We start from the raw sequence: 18,208 nt of genomic DNA on the forward strand, positions 1-18,208 counted from the left end.
TATTAGTCAAACTGTAGAGTGTCATCTGCTTGTCGCTGTATATGGGTTGAGTAATACACAAGGGGTTGGACAAGTGCTGTTATTTGCAGAATATTGCTCGAATTACATTTAAGAACCAGGTAGAACTGTTGTATAGGCAAATTTAAGTTGATTGAGCATAAAACAGTTAAGAAACAAACAAAAAACTCTAGAGTTGTGTTGTTTCCGCTCATTTAAAATAAATAAGTAGTTTGAACAAACAGCAAATGTATTTTTTTGTGTATTTGATTTTCAGTTTGTGTACACGATTATCGATACAACTATAAAGCACTGTTTATTTTACTTGCATCTGTGCACCTTGTATTTATCAATACTGATGGGCTTGTTTTAATTTATGCAGATTCTCTCCCTTACACAATCATTACCATCGCTCTATAATTACAAATTATTTTCTAATAAAGCTATTTCAGTCATCTAATTACAGTGTAGTTAATATCACAGTATGCATCACAGAAAAATAAAGTATTGCAATTCAAATTTTTTAAAAATATTGTGCATCCCTAGTGTCAATAAAAACTAGCGCCACCTGCTGGCAACAGGAAATTACATGTTTTATACTGTAACAAACTCCTCCTACAATTTTTTATTGTATCAGTACCAAATTTGGATGGTGTTATCTGAAAGCTCTAATGATGATGTGTTGCAATAATCTAGAGCAGGGGTTACCAATCTAGGTCCTGGAGGGCCGGTGTCCCTGCAAGGGTTTAGCTCCAACTTGCTTCGACACACCTGCCTAGATGTTTTAAGGATACCTAGTAAGAGCTTGATTAGCTTGTTCAGGTGTGTTTGATTAGGGTTTGAGCTAAAATCTGAAGGACACTGGCCCTCCAGGAACAAGTTTGGTGACCCCTAACCAAGAGTTTTTGTCATGGAAAAGCAAGCTGTTATAACTCAGGCTTATTATGTCCAGTCTGACCCAAATTTCACAGCTTTGATTATAGTACTATACTAAAGACATCTACATGTGAATATCCATTCACAATCATAGCGCCACCTGCTGACAGAGGTATAAATCACACAAATAGTTAACATTGTCAGGTATTTTTTATTTATGAGCTTAAATAATTATTGCCAATTGTGCTCTGTCATCCAGGTGGTGGTGAGCCCGGGTGCGAGGTCCCCTTAATTGCTGCGTGCAGCTTTATTTAAAGGGCCATGACACCCCCCACTTTCGGTTAAAGTCTACTTCAGAATTTTTTCAAAAGATGCATGATTAATGGGCGTGTAGCTCCGCGAGCATCGGGCAGGAGTGGGCGTGGCCAGCAGGGGAGAAGGGGAGCGAATACTGTTGTTGACAGTTAGCTCACAAACTGAGACACAAACCATGAGGAGACGCATGAGTTTATAGTTCACAAAGTTAAAATGCAAGGAAATAAATAGTAATTTAATGCCCTGCAACATTTGTTATTCGTAATTTCATATACACATAACCACAATTTATATCATTATAAAGATAAGTGTGTTCATGTAAACATTATAAATGAGGATTCTCCCTCGATCCCCGGGTCTAAATTATAGATCTGAATGCAGACTCAGTGCAGCAGGTCTCCTGACGTGCCTATTTTAACCATTAGCCCTGCTGGTAATATAGAGGATTTAGGCAAACACAGCAGCACGGCGATGTGTCTGAATGTGAACGAACTCCTGATAAAAGTCAACGTCCGCCATTCTTCTATTCTCGCACTGCTCTCCCGACAAAAATGCTTGCAGCACACACACAGCTTTGCTGTATGATCGGCCCTGACAGGATCGCAGGGAAAAACATGCAACAAACCCCGTGGATCATGGAAACAAACACATACGAGCCTTCATGAACGGCTACGTGCCATTGGTCTGTCTCACAGCTTGCTTAAAACTGGGAGGTCTGCCTTCGGAAAGCATGTGCTCTCATGAATAATTAAGCAGACGGCTCTTCTCATAGGATAAGAAAACTCCGCTATGAATAATAATGAGTAACTGACACGTCATCATTGCACTTGCAGTTCTGCGCTACGTCGCCGATTTTGATCCCTCCCCAAAAATCATTTTAAACCCGGAAGCTGAAATTAGCTGACAAAAGCTCAGAATTATCCAGTTTCCCCCAAATTTAAAGCTTACAGGTGCTAACATTGTCTTAACTGATGCTCAACACACACAAATCTGTTAATATAAAAAAAAGTTCTCCAGGGTGTCCTGAACCTTTAAAGTGTCCCTTTTCATCTTATAATGTGAATGCGCTTTTCGTATTTTAAAACTGAACTTACAGTTGCTGTACATTTATACAGGATATGTATATTTTTTGCTCTGAGGCAGAAACATATTACTTTAGCTGCACTTTCATTACATGCTAATTCCCTTCAAAAAGGAACCATAGTATTGTTGTAATTTCATGGTATTTTAATGCGCAATATGACATTAAATAAATTACAGTACCATGATGCTAATATGATGATTAAATGTATTAAAAAAATACCAGTACTCTCAAAAAACAAAACAGTATGTAATGATAAAATATATAAAACATCCAAGTAATAAAGTATATTTGTCGGTTTATAAACTGACAGACCTGCTTTAAAAATACTCACACTCACAGTTGCTGCGCTACATCAGCGAGTACATGAAGTGTGCGTGTGTTTGCTATCGATGCATTTACACCTTTCTCAGAGTTAGTGAATCCATACGGATGGGTGAAAAGGCCAAGTCGTTCCCTCTGGGAAAAGAAGCTGTTTACTAGAATTTAAGATCGCAGCAAAATGTTGTCTGTCCTCTCGCAGTGACACTACTTATATCTGTATGACCGGCGGACGCTCTCCTGCCTGACCATCCCCCCAATATATCACATCCTTCCCTTTTCTATTTATCCCTCTGCCTTTTTTGTAATTATCTCTCCCTGAGACCCAGAGGCAGTGTCATAGGAAATCCCTACTTCCAATTTGGCGTGAGATTGCGTTTTGACATGGCTCATATTATATGGTTTCAATTTCACAGTGGGTTTGAAAAGAGAGCGAGTGAGAGAAAGAGAGAGAGAAAATTTGGGTCTGGGGGAGCTGGTTCTTGAGCTGGGCTGCAGGTGGGGTAGGCATATTGCGCTGGCGCTGGTCCTTTATTGATTTATTTATGTATATTCCCTTTCTGCTCTCCATTAGAGTATGTAATGTGAAAAGAGATACACAGAGGCGTACGGGGCAGAACGGCAGAAATTACCCACAACAAATCAGTATCTCTTTTCAGTGCTTTTGAGAGAGGGGGGTCATGCAGTCTTGCGTGGCTTTTTTCCCAGAAACTGAATGAAGAGTCTGAGGGAGTTGGTAAAGTCAGCTGCGGTTATGCAGCTCTGCGTTTTCGCTAGACTCTGCCTCCGCATTTATTCAGCTGTTGAAGCCATGGATGAATGAAGTTGCTTTTAAAGAGTATGTAAATATACTGTGCGTTGCAGAAGGATGCAGATTCCTAGTCTGTTTTGAGAGAATCTGCATGCAAATGTAGATGGTAGTTTTATTTAAACATTGAAAAGTTGTATGTATCTAGTTTAGACCTATATATATATATAAATATATATATATATATATATATATATATATATATATATATATATATATATATATACACTGGCTGGCCAAAAAAAGTTGATATTTAGATTTTGGAAGTGGTTCAGAGTCTACAGTCAAACCACAAATTATTCAGGCACTACACATATATTTTAACACCTTTTTTACTAGTGCATGCAGAACCCCATTTTTTTATGTAAATGTGCTGGATAAGTTGACAGTTCATTTCACTGTGGTGACCCCTGTTCAATAAAGGGACTAAGCTGAAGGAAAATTAATGAATCAATAAATCAATCAATTAATCAATCAATGAATTTTTGGTTGATTGTGACTTGCTATCAAATGTATCTAACAATACCAAGATTAATTGGTTCAGACAGTTTAACTGCAGAGATTGTCTAAAATTGTAATAATTTGAGAAGTGTTGAAGATGTCTAAATCAGTTTTGATTCTAATGGATTATCTGGAATGTTGGAGAGGATGAGAATGGATAATTGGAAGTTTATTGCAATGATTAGATTAGTTGGAACCACTGATGCAGTGTGCAGCTTTTTATTTATTAGGCAACAGTGTCAGATGATGTACCCCATGGTCATATTTCAGTATTATTGGATGCTTATTGTAGTGAATAGATTAGTTGGTAAAAATGATTTTAACCATAACTGATGGAGTGTGTAGCTTTTTATATTTCTTAAACTACCATGTCAGATGATGTACAGTATGCCGTGGTTATATTCCAGTATGCCAAATATCAGTTTTCATTGGGCTCTTGTAGTATATGAAGCTTTTATTTTTCACAAATGAAAAACCCAAAAATGTTCCCCATTGAACATTGTTGGTACTGCAAAATAGTGGTTCCCCTTGTGAGAGTGGTTTACACTCTTTAGTGTGGTATTATCTTGACAATCATATGCAATGCCACAAAGTTTATTTCCATTAAGAGTTGCATTAGTTTTGCCTGATATCTGCCAGTACTGCCAGTAGATGCACATCACCATAAATATAGTAGAGCTTAAATGTTACTTCAACACTATCTACAAAAATAAATAAATACAAAATACATTTCATGATCAATATTTTATAACCGTATACTGGTACATTAAGTTTATATTTCAGCTCTCGTGTATGGAAACCAGTAGAAGTAGCAGTAATGGGAGAGACAGTTGTGTCAAAGCTTTGAATTATTTCGATAAATTGTAAATGCAACCAAAGCGTTCTATCATTTTAATAATCTATAAAATGCAATGAGCTAATTGTTAAGTAAAACAAAATATTAAGTCTCTTTGTGCAACATACAGTAAATCTGTTTGAACCAGCTCTGCAAGTTGCACTCCAGTCCCGTCAGGTCACATTTATTTATACATCACTTTATACAATTGATTATTTAGTGTGTTTTTTATATCATTGTGACTCTGAAATCCAATGAAATAGGTTTTTCTGGTTGTATTAGAGGAAAAGAATGCAAACCAACTAATAATAAATTAATGAATAAATATTACTGCTGTTTGCACAGATTTATTCAGAGCTGAGCTGCAAATATGGGTCTCAATTGCAACTGACTTCAATATTTGTAAAATCTTACAGATAAAATCCCACAGTTAAAGGTTCATTATTCAGTCTGGGGATTCTCAAACAGCTCTAAAAAATAAAACTTAAACAGCATTTTAAAAAAACAAATCTTAAAGAAAGCCAATTCACAAAGTAAATGCACACATTTAGGCCTGTTGTGAGATAATGACTTACACAACCTGACTTGAATAAAGCAAGCAAATGTTTGGTCATAATAATTATTGTCACTCTTTTATATGTATATATATATATATATATATACATATATATATATATATATATATATATATATATATATATATATATATATATTTTTTTTTTTTTTTTTTTTACTGAACATTTATTGTGCTTTTATTTTGTTGTGGCTATTGCATGTGTCTTTTTAGGCATGTGATTTGTTCAGTTTGACATGGGTTCTTGTGTTTAGAGCGGTGTTCATCAAAGCACAATAATCATTTCAAAGCAGCTTTAAAACATTATTGAAACATTAGAGTTGGACAGTATATAGTTGACATGCAGTTATACAGTATGTGTATATAGTGTTTTTTCCAATATTTTGATGTTTATGTGTATGATACATGTTAAAAGAAGTGTATTTGTTTGTTAAGTGTGTGTTGTCCTCAAAGTCCTCTTAGGGTTGCCATTTAGTTTGTGAATATCCTCAATATTTACCAATACTTTATGTATTTTGTATTAAGAACTCCTAGAAACCCCAATTCAGCAAAAATTTGTTATTATTGGTGTTTATCGATCTTGTTTTTTTTATTTTAGAAATTAATTAAATGAAATGTATAATTTTGGAAAAGTGTTCAACACGGCGGTAAAATTTACCCTCATATTATTATTATTATTAAATATAAGATATGGTGGATTTTCACATTAAATAAAGTCATGAAATTAACCTGATAAACTTATTTTATTTCATATAATTTAACCCCAAAAAAGAGAAAAATTACATTTCACATTTAAAAATCTGAGGCGGCATGGTGGCTCAGTGGTTAGCACGGTCACCTTACAGCAAGAAGGTTGAGTCCCGACAGGGTCAGTCGGCATTTCTATTGGGAGTTTGCATGTTCTCTCCGTTTTCGCGTGGGTTTCCACCTTGTGCTCCAGTTTCACCCACAGTCCAAAGACATGCGGTATAGGTAAATTAAATAAAGTGAAACTGACCGCAGTGTGTGTGTATATGGATGTTTTCTAGTACTGGGTTGTAGCCGGAAGGGCATCCGCTGCATAACATATGTGCTAGATAAGTTGGCGATTCATTTCACTGTGGCAACCCCAGATGAATAAAGGGACTCAGCCAAAGGAAAATGAATTTATTGAATTTGGGATAAGAGTCCAAGTTTAAGCTACTTGTTCTAGAGACGTTTGTGTGTGGAGAGAAAAAAAAAACTGTCAATGAAAAGAAACATGCGAAAACTGTCACAAGAAGGTCAACAATCACTTTAAGGAGCTCCACAGTTCAAGAATGGAGTAAAAGCGCCTCAACAAATCATATCAAGAGCTCTTTCTAGCACTTGTATGAATGGGCTTTTCCAAAGAAGCCACTTAAAAACATTCTTGTGAACACACATGGAGTTTGCAATTGTTTTTATAGTAGCGAGCAACCTGTCTGACTCGCACATAAACAGCCATCTACTTATTGATTCCCATCCATTTTCCTTCAGATTTGTCCCTTATTTATCAGTGATCACCACAGCGGAATGAACCACCAACTTATCCAGCACATGACATGTTTTACGCAGCAAATGCAACCCAGTACTGTAAAACCACTCTTTGCATTTATTCGCTTTTCATTTAAAGCGTTAGCTAAGATCAACGTTAAAATATGCTCACCATTTAACTTTGTGATGTTTCCAAACATGTAAGTCTAAAGCATTCATCCTCAGATCATAAAGATATTTTTTCAAACAACAATAAGAGAAAATGCTAAACTAGCTTAGACTTGTCATATATATTGCTGCTCTCTGGTGATTTGAAGTGTTTTTTTAGAATCATTTGTCAGTCGCTTTGAATTAAAGCACCATCGATCACTGAACATAAATATAAAGTTACCCACCTGCTCATTGGTGCGCAGATGTGTCATGTTATGCTCAAGAATGAACCCCATTGGTTCATGCATCAATCAAGCACACTTGAGCTTCTGTTACCAAATCTGAATGCTGTAAACATTGTTTGCTGATCAGACTTTATATGTGAATAAAAGTCCTCATTCCGCATTGAAGGCGATCGAATTCTTATGTATTTTTAATTACTGAATGTGAGCAAATAATGAGTTTTTTTTAATTTGTTGACAATGTAACGTTTATTCTATTCAGCCTTGTCATATAAAGTATCATCGTATATTCCCAGACAGATAGCTCTGATAAAAACATTCAAATTTTTTTTTATGTTTTTCACTTTTTTTTCACTTTTAGCTTTTAATCTTATTTCATAAGCATAAACCCAAATTACAAAAAAAATAGGTCAGTGGCTATTAATAATTAATTATGTTTTCCTTCAGATTCCTGGGAAAAACAGTCTTACCCTTTCACGCAGAACGAGCATGGGAAATGGGAACTTTATCTCCCTCCGAAACTGGACACATCTCCTGCCATCGAGCACCTGACCAAACTCAAGGTACCAATCACATTATGCCATCATGTTATATGTAAATCCTACTTGGTATATTGTAAAGTACGTAATATTGTAAAGTACGTATATAAACTATACCAAAAACACTATCTGAAATAAATGTTTAAAATATACCATGCCAATGGAACAGTGCACAGTTTACAAAATAACCAATGAATAACAAAGACTCTTTATTTTATGGAAAATACAATGATCAAATTTTGAGAACAGCAATGATTTTAACTGTAGTAATTGTACATTTCCAAAGGTTATAGCAGTCATAAATGTGCAGGATATAAATCATTAGCCTGTTCAGAGGTGAACTGCTGACCAATTCCAGCTGCATTTTTAAACCGATTGCTCATTGAGATTCTTCACATTATCCTGACCTCTCCTGCATTTGTCATTCGTGGCCGACCAGGTGACTTGAATGAGTTAGTGACATTTTAAAGGTGCGGTGTTGTATAAATCAGATTTGTAAGGGCCAGCTTATATATGGCTGAAAGGGTCATTCCTTTTGCCTTCATCTGGACACCATAATATTGGTGGGTTTGAGCAAAACAAGGTTTGTCAAGTAATTAAGGAACTTACCAACACCAGAGGAATCAGGAAGTGTTCTCTAATTTTAATATCTCAATATTTAATTAGTTTGTTTTAGAATACAGGTAACTCATAAAATATGCTTTAAAAATATCCCTTTTACTCCAGTTAGACTAAAACTAAACAAGGACCTATAGGGAAGCCTGGGGCACAAAGTAACACAGGGTTAAATGTAACACAGAGTTTTAAGGTTTTTGCTCAGGGTTAACCATGGCATGCTTCCGAGGTTTTCACCACAGTTTCAGTAGATGTATTCCTGCCAATTGTTGGAAAAAGTTTGGTGAAATTTGGATGAGAAACACAGGAGAAACCATTTTTTGTAGCATAAAAGTATTTTTAAGTATAGTACATATTTTTTTTATTTAAAAAAAATTGAAAATCAAAAGTAAAAGTATGTTAGGGAAATTGTATATTGTTGCGACTTCCGTCTTGTAGGCTAAAAGATGAAACCATTTTGAAAGATGTAAGAAACCCAGTGACTGCTAGCCAGTTTTGACACCAATTAAACCAAAATAATAATAATAATAATAATAAAAAAAAATATATATATATATATATATATATATATATATATATTTTTTTTTTTTTTTTTTTTTTTTTTAAAGTGTAACGTTGAGAATTTTTTAAATAAAAATGTTTTTTAATAAAAATTTTTTATAGAAAAAAAAATATTTTATTGTTAATAATGCAAATAAATGCATTGTGTAATGATGGATAAATGGATAATAATGCAAATTATTCCTGAATGCAAATAGATTCAAATGTGTCTATCCAATAAACAAATAAATAAATAAATAAATAAATAAATAAATAAATAAATAAACATACTGTACTATGTAGAACACAGGTGTCAAACTCAGTTCCAAAAGGGCCACAACTCTGCACAGTTTAGTTCCAACCCTAATTAAACACACCTGATCAAACTAATTGAGTCCTTCAGGCTTGTATGAAACCTACAGGTAAGTGTGTTGGAGCAGGGTTGGAACTAAACTGTGCAGGGCTTCGGCCCTCTAGGAATTGAGTTTGACACCCCTGATGTAGAATAACAAAATTAGCCAATTACTGAGGAAATATAGCTACTATTTAAAGTAAACTGAATTTAAATTAATGGTGTAAAATCTGCTTTTGTAAGCATGTGTTACAACTAACCCTCTGTCTGTTACAACTTGCCCCGCAGGCGGGGTAAATAGTAAAATTTTTACTCCTGGCACTTTTGGCAATACTGCACAGAAACCATAGGTCCGGTGATCATACAACCAGTGCTCATTTGTTGGAGAAGCTTGTGTGTTGTAAAAAAAAAAATGGTTTGTCTAACCCCATTACTTTGTTCATATTTTGACCAAAACCAAAAAGTGTTACTTTGTGCCCCGCTCTCCCCTAGACATGTAGAAAACTGTAGGTTTCTAGCAACCATAAGCATATAGATGGCTTGGCTATAACAAGTTTAGATTTGCGCTGTTAATGAAAATTTAAAACACATTATTAAATAGCCCAAAACTAAACTTGTCATCTTTCATTTATATCCATTTTTAATAGCATATTTAAGTTTTAAGGTAGGCTATATAGCCTACCTATATAGTTTTATTCAGTGCATGATTGACTGCTTCTTCAAATACACAGAATATACTTATTTGTCAATGAAATAAACATGCATGGCCATTTTTCAAAAAATAGCCTATTTATTTGGTGTTAATGTAAATATGTTATATTTATTTACCCTATACGCTAGTAAATTATATGTAATGTGTAATGTAATGTAATGTGTATTTATATAGCGCATTTATTGTGTATGGCCATACACCCAAAGCGCTTCACAATCATGAGGGGGGGTCTCTCCACACCACCACCAGTGTGCAGCATCCACTTGGATGATGCGACGGCTGCCACAGGACAACGGCGCCAGTGCGCTCACCACACACCAGCTATTGGTGGAGTAGAGGGACAGTGATAGAGCCAATTCGGTAGAGAGGGGATGATTGGGAGGCCATGATGTTAAGGGCCGATAGAGGGACTTTGGCCAGGACACCGGGGATACACCCCTGCTCTTTCACGAGAAGTGCCTTGGGATTTTTTAATGACCACAGAGAGTCAGGACCTCGGTTTAACGTCTCATCCGAAAGACAGCGCCCACTGACAGTATAGTGTCCCCTTCACTTTTACTGGGGCATTAGGACTCACACAGACCACAGGTTGAGCGCCCCCTGCTGGCCTCACTAACACCACTTCCAACAGCAACCTAGTGTTCCCTAGTGGTCTCCCATCCAGGTACTGACCAGGCTCAGCCCTGCTTAGCTTCAGTGAGTAACCGGTCTTGGGCTGCAGGGTGACATATTTTTTATATATATGATATATTTTTTATTTATTTAAACTATATTAAATTAAATTACAGCCTGTCGTTTTGGCTTTAAAAGTTTATTGATGACTAATCAAGGAACATGTAACTGAGCTCTGTAAAAGTTTTGTATGTAGGCCTACAGTCAAAAATGTAATATTAGAGCCATGGCTGTGGCGAGTGGGCAATACTGTGTCTAAAAAAACTATTTCTCTTATTAGAAAACAGTAAGCACAATTATCCCAGGTGAATCATTGTATTAGATTTTAGCAAATATAAACAAAACATGAAGAAAGCACCTCCACCTTCCACGGAAAAGCAGTCAAGCCCTCCGCCTTCAGAATTGGCCACTACTGAGAATGAAGCTCGGCTGCCCCCTACTGGTTATTAGGGATGTCCCGAAACAACATTTTAACTTCCGATATGATACCGATATTGCAGCCTTTAGTAAGAACCAATACCGATATAAATCTGATATCAGCACAAATGATGAATACTTTACTTTTACCTATTTCTTTGAGTGGAATGTAAGAAGGGCTAAATTAAACTGAGAACAGAAGTCAGCAACAGTAAGTATGAAAAAAAAAACAATTTATTAGCTATTGGTTGCATAAATGTGAACCTTTTACATAAGAATATATATAAGAGTTAAAGAATAAATATGAAGATACTGAAAAATATCTTAATTGAATAAACAAAAATATACATTTCTTAAAGTGCAAAATACTAATTAAAGGTCACTTTAGTTATTTATTTTTTACCATCAGCAAATGGTAGAAACACAAGAGAAAAAAATATTGTTAATTGAACAACTTCTAAAGGTTGAGTGTCCAAAGTTTCAATTTCACACACAGCTCCTTGATGAATATGTGATCCAGTTTCGAGCTGAAAAATATCTTTCACACAGGGGAGCAGATGTAAGTTTTTGTTAAATTTATAAAATGTGCAGTATGGTTAGTACAAACATTTACATGATCAGATCCATTTAATCTGTATTTGTATCATAAGAAGATTATGGCTGTATCAATGTTCCCAAACCTTATTAATTTTATAATAAAATACATTGAACATATTATCTTTAACAAGCATACTTGCAGTAGATGGATTGAAACACTCCTTTTCTCCACAGCACATAAAACAATGTGACTTTTAAGAATAATTTTATTTATCAAAATTCATTTTATTTGCATAATATATTGCACAGATTCCACCCTACTGCCCACATGGGAAAAGTATGACAATGTAAATAGAGACAGAACTGCAAACTCATGTGCAAAGCTGACACTGTTTATCTGAGCACTTTATCTTTCTGGCCTTTTTAAAGAACAGTTAAACATGGGAACGCCTCAAATTAGTAATACCATTCTTTCTTTTAAACTGTAATGGCCCTTAGCAACAGAATGATTTCTTATTCTTATTTAACAGACAATTAAAACAACAAAGATGTTTAGCATTTAACATCTTTCACATGACACAGTGTCTTTTTAGTGTGTTCAAGTAAAAAATGAACTAAAAAATAAGAAATCCACTATTTCACTCCTACTATCCATGTGCACCACTGACAGGTCAAATCTGCTCCCTCCCTCATGTTCTCTCTCTCTCTCTCTCTCTCTCTCTCTCTCTCTCTCTCTCCCTCTCTCTCTTTCTCTCTCGCTCTCGTCTTTGTGCTGCTGAGAGATTGAGATGCACCGGCCAAAGTTTGCGTATGAAGTAATGCATAAACTTCGCTAAAGAAAACGAAAGCAGAATCCGGGACATGTTAGACAATTTAGAAATCCTGGCTGAATGCATTTTTTAAAGACCCAAATAGAGGACATGTCCAGGAAAAAGAAAATGTATTGTCACCCTAAATAATGAGCTGGAACAGTCTATTTAGTAAAAGGCTTTTCTTCTCTGCTTGTCCTCGCGTTCTACTCAAAGCTAAAGTCAGAAGAGGTGTCCTGCGCATCTCTGTGGGTCTGCAGCAGCAGAGCACGCGAGTCTGTGAGTATTTGTCGCTGAGGTAAAGTCTTCTGTGTTGGAAGTGCTGGTGTTAATAGCCTCAGCGTGTGCTACCGTCACAATAGATTTCTATCGTAATACACCATAACTTAGTGTGAAGAGCATGTTAAATCTTAAAAAAACTTTGCTAGCAAGCAGTGTTGTGATCACGTGGGCTTTGCACGCTGGCTCTGGACGCTGCTGGATAGAATAGCTGTAACGGAATTTAGAACGTATCGGACTGCTTATATCAAAGATTTTTAACGCAGTCCGATATAGTTTTTTGGACTGATATCGGACGAATTTCCGACATCAATATCGGATCTGACATCCCTACTGGTAATGTATTTCCTGAGTCAGAGAAAGTGGTGCAGCTAACCGCGGCTTGTCCTGGCATACTGAAGTGCACATTTCTAAAGGCCACATCTGTAATACACATGAATAAATGACTACAAATATGAAGTCAGATCTGTGTATTTGTTTACTAGTCTAGTTTAGGCTTTTGATTTTCATTGACAGCCCAAATTCAGCCTTGTTTTAGCTAAAACCATCTTTAAACATCAATTAGATGTCTATTAAACAAAAAATGGTTAGGGAATGTTATTTAACGTTATTTTAATGTAATTATACAAAGTTATTTAAATCAAAATGTGATCCTAAGTGTTGCAGCTCTTTCATTTCTGGAATTTAAAGTCTGTTTTATTGGCTGCAGTTTTCATCTTCACATCTTGTGAGGTAAAATTGGATTAGTGAAAGGCTGTGTGTCTTTTCAGCCCGATTAGAAGCTGTTAGTCGCTCTGCTAAGGCAGAACGGGATCTTGGCTCTTTCTGTCCCAATAGACCGATGGTCATTGGCAGGTTTGGGTGGCATTTGTGGGGCAAAGCTGCTTGACTTGGCTCTTAGGGTTAATCTGGGGTTGATGGGAAGAGGGAGCAGATGGGGACATTGAGTGCCCAACAAGTTCCCATTTGCCAGAGTTGGCGGGGTACACATGTCCAGCACAGTTTGCCGCAGTGCCATGTTATGGGTTTTGAAGCACCCTGACTCCGCCAGACACCGGAGGTTGATCCGATCACATTAGTCCTGCTTCAGCTGAGCTCAGAGCAACCACAGTTCATTTTCCACCTCCAGCCCTTTATAACATGTGCCTGGGTGGCTTTTTAAGACGATTGTTTTAGTTACACTATAGTGAGCTGTAGTCTCTTGGTTAGCGATGCAAACTGCAAGGGTAACATGTTATTTATTAGGGAATATTGGATTTCTTTTTATGTAGTGTAGTGATAATTGGATTTATCAAAATTTCGGTATTGAAATTAATATTGATACTTTAGCCTCATGCGGGGCACCAAATAATGTAGAAAAAACAGATAAATAACAGGGCACTAGACAGCTTTCCACTGTCAAAATAGTGAACAATAAAATAATGTTAATTAAAATATACAAATGAGGAGTTTATTATCTGGCCAAATCTGAAGGATAAGGAGATCCTTTTACCTGTACAGCCCTTTACTGTATTATCAACGCAAGGAAGACACAATTGTAATAAATGTGTATTTATTAACAAAATAGGAAACAAGGTTAACTAAATTACTAAATGTACAAAAAATGAGGTACATAGGTGAGTGATGAAGGTGATTAAGTCAAGGTAAGGCAAACCTTATTCTACAATAACAAAGAACTGAGGAAGTTTTTGTTATTAATGAATATCAATTACGAACATGTAATTAATTAGAATATTTTATACTGAAATACACTATGCCAAGGTCTCATTTAGAGGGTTGGAAAGTTGAATATTTACGTTTCTGCCTTTGATGCTGTGGTTGAAAGATGTTGGATCTTCTTGCAGATCTTGAAGCATGTAATGAGCAGACTTAGCTCTCTTAAGCTTTAAGAAGAAAAAAAATATGAAGATTCTGGAACACGCAGAACTGGAGATTTCTGAAGGTGGTGGTTCTGATGTTGGGGATATGCCAACGTCTTTATCCTTGAGCGTAGAAATCTGCAGATTCTTAAACATGCAGAAATGGAGATTTCTGGAGGTGGTGGTTCTGATGTTGGGGACACGCCAACGTCTTTTTCCTTGACATAGAAATCTGTTGATTCTGGAACATGTAGAAATTGAGATTTCTGGAGGTCGTGGTTCTGATGTTGGGGACACGACAACGTCTTTATCCTAAACGTAGAAATTTGTAGATTCTGGAACACGCAGAAATTGAGATTTCTGGAGGTGTTGATTCTAATGTTGGGGACTTGCCAACGTCTTCATCCTTGAGCGTAGAAATCTGTAGATTCTGAAACATGCAAAAATTGAGATTTCTGGAGGTGGTGGATCTGGTGTCGGGGACAAGCATATGTCTTTATCCTTGAACGTAGAGTTCCTGCATATACCACACACCTTTAATTGTTACTACCACGCTTCTGCACCACTCTTGCTCTGCACTAAACCACACATCTCTTTGTTTGAGAGAATGTTTTAATACGTTTTCTCAAAGGTGGGATTGAAAGGATGTCACCTTTCAAATGTGTACCTAATAAAGTGGCAGATGAGTGAATAAATACCATATGACCAATACACATATATTTTCATTCAGCATTTATATGGCTTTTTTTTTATGAAATTAAAAGTCTGAGGAGCCCATTTTTAAGGAGAGAGAAAGGTGTGTGAAAGTAAGTGAGCGAGAGCAGAAGGGAAGCCCATTTATGTCCATAAAAAGCGGTCAGTGGCTGAATTTTCTCTTTTTCACAGAGTGTAAGGTGGACAGATGGAGTCCTGGCTCTATGTGGAGGTTTCTATAAGGTAATTGGCTGTCATACACAGCTTCTTTAAACCTGCTGAGGAGATCCAGGGAGGGATTTTAATGGGGGGTGAGCGGCCCGGTTTAACATATGGAAACTGGGGCGGTTGAACTTCTGCCAGGAGTTCACTTTTCTTCCTTCCGAATATCCTGTTGGAGGCTCTGATTAAATTGTATCTCTCTCACTCTCTTACACACTTGTAATTTTGCTCATTCTCACCAGGTCCATGTCTTTTCTCCCCTACCTCGAATTCTCCTTCAGGCATGCTGGAGGTGTGTAATCTATGTGTGCTGGCCTGTTTTCTAACCTTCTTTATAAAATATAATCAGCTGCTCTTGAGCTTTAAGCAAAGAATTCAGGAACTTGTTTTGACTAGATTTGAGGGGGGAAACTGTAGAATAATCATAAAGACCTTTTTAATAGTTATTATTGGAATGCTAAAATTGCATGTATATGTATTTATTTGTACACTACTAGCAGTAAAGACATTTTAAAACAACATTGGTGTTTCAAATACAATACAAAGCTCACTGACATTTTTTTATATTCAGTAAATCATGAAATATATAACATATATATTTTATAAGTAAATGATTGTGATCAAGGTAAAGGAAACATACAGCAGTCAAACAAAAAGCAGGCATAAATATTTATTGGCAAACAAACTGTGTATTGTACATATATACAGGATGTGTGTGTGTTGAATTTACTAAAAAGCTGTACACAAATTGTTTTGTGCATGAGCTTGAATTATGGACTCATCACAAATGAAAAACATATACAGTTGAAGTCAAAATTATTGTAGAATTTTGTTTTCTTTTTTAAATATTTCCCAAAAGATGTTTCAAACAACAAGGAATTTATTTGACAGTGTTGCTGATAATATTTTTTATTCTGGAGAAAGTCATTCATTTATTCATTTTCCTTCTTCTTAAGCCTCGTTCAACTACAGGCGACTCGCAGAGGCAAAGCATCTAGCAATAATTTATTTCCACGGAGAGCCAGCAACTTCCGGTGACCTCCGTCTACATGAGCAACAGCGACCAGGTGGACACGTTGAGCCTCGCAACAAAGTTGAAAATCCTTCAACGTTATACAAATGAAGAGCGACTTATTTGAGCGACAGCCAATAGGAGCCCCAGTAGAGCTCACATGATCCCCTCTCAGCTTACTCAGAGGCCGGTTGTATTCGAGCTGTATATACCTGCACAGACCTTTGTGTGCAGCAGGTCGCCACTCAAAGTGACAGCCAGCTACAAAGTCGCTGCTAGTCTGAATGAGGCATTAGTCTCAGAATGAACCGCCAACTGTTCCAGCCTATGTTTTACACAGCTGATGCCCTTTCAGCCGCAACCCAGTATTTGGAAATACCCATACACACTCATTTACACACACTCTTACACAACAGACAAATTAGTATTCAATTCACTTATACTGCATGTCTTTGGACTTTTGGGGAAACCAGAGCACCCAAAAAAATGAGAACATGCAAACTCAAAACAGAAATGCCAACTGGCCCGGCCTGGACTTGAACCAGCGACATTCTTGCTGTGATGCGACATTGACAGCCACTGAGACACTGTGCCGCCCTTCTGGAGAAAGTCTTTTTTATTTCAGTTAAAATGATAGCAGTTTTACATTTTTTATTAGTGTCAGCATTATTAGCCCCTTTAAGCAGTATTTAATTATTGTTATTATTATTATTATTATTATTATTATTATTATTATTATTATTGTCTACACAACAAACCATCATTTTGTAATGATTTGCCTAATTCACTTAATTACCCTATTTAAGCCTTTAAATTGCACTTTAAGCTGAATACTAGTATCTTGAAAAATATCTAGTAATGTTATTACTTTCATCATGGCAAAGATACAATGAATCGGTTATTATAAATGGGTTATTAAAACTTTTATGTTTAGAAATCGATTTCGCTGTGGTGATCCCTGATGAATAAAGGGACTAACCCAAAGGAAAATGAATGAATGTATATTTAAAAATCTGTAGAAAAAATATTATTTCCTTTAAATAAACATTAAGAAAAAAAAATACAGGGAGGCTAAAAATTCAGAAGGGCTAAAAATGATGTCTTACCAAGATCAATGGTGAAACTTAATAATTTATGTTTAACCTCACCACATAATATTCTATGAACAATGAGAAAAAATAAACATTTTTTCTCCTTAATTAATTAACATCATATTGACAAACATCACATCAGTCATTCAGTAGACATTCATGATTTACTGTAAAACTGCACAACTGGTAAAAGTGAACCAGGCATTATACAACAGTTGCTAGCCAGTGTTCTCAGGTGCAAGCATGCACTTTCAGTGTTTGATGAGATTCTCTTTCATCGTCCCCTTAATCAATGTTGCCTAATACATTTCCCACACACGGCCTTCTGCTGAGTGCCAAATGAATTTGAAACCTGCTGTAAGCGTTGGTTAAAATCAACTCAGCATTTTATTTATTTTTTCTTCATCGCCGGGACCAACAAACCTCATTTATTCAGGCATGAATATTTCAGTGCTCTGCGTAGTGATATTGCATTTTAAAAAAACAACTAGAACACTGGATGCTCAAAGACTTTTACCTGCTGAAGGTGATCAATAGAGATCCCCGGGTGGCTTCCAGATCTCCAAGCAAGACCATGTTTAATTCTCTGTGTGGGTACACTCTTTTTGTTGTGCTTCTGTTTGTTGAGAGATACCTCTGTGGCTCCAGACAGCTGGTTCAGGGGT

The 18,208-nt window shown here is 36.2% G+C and overlaps 1 protein-coding gene across 1 annotated transcript in view; it reads left to right on the top strand.

The window, feature by feature from the left end:
• The window catches only part of gbe1a (glucan (1,4-alpha-), branching enzyme 1a), a 265,946-nt gene that overhangs the window by 70,575 nt on the left and 177,163 nt on the right, over positions 1-18,208 (top strand). The window contains exon 3 of the mRNA XM_087270612.2: positions 7,642-7,757. Coding sequence (XP_087126738.1) covers positions 7,642-7,757 — 116 coding nt within the window. The remainder of the gene's footprint in view (positions 1-7,641; positions 7,758-18,208) is intronic.

Source organism: Danio rerio, chromosome 10 (genome assembly GCF_052040795.2).
Source record: "Danio rerio strain M-AB ecotype USA chromosome 10, GRCz13ab, whole genome shotgun sequence".
Classification (NCBI taxonomy): domain Eukaryota; kingdom Metazoa; phylum Chordata; class Actinopteri; order Cypriniformes; family Danionidae; genus Danio; species Danio rerio.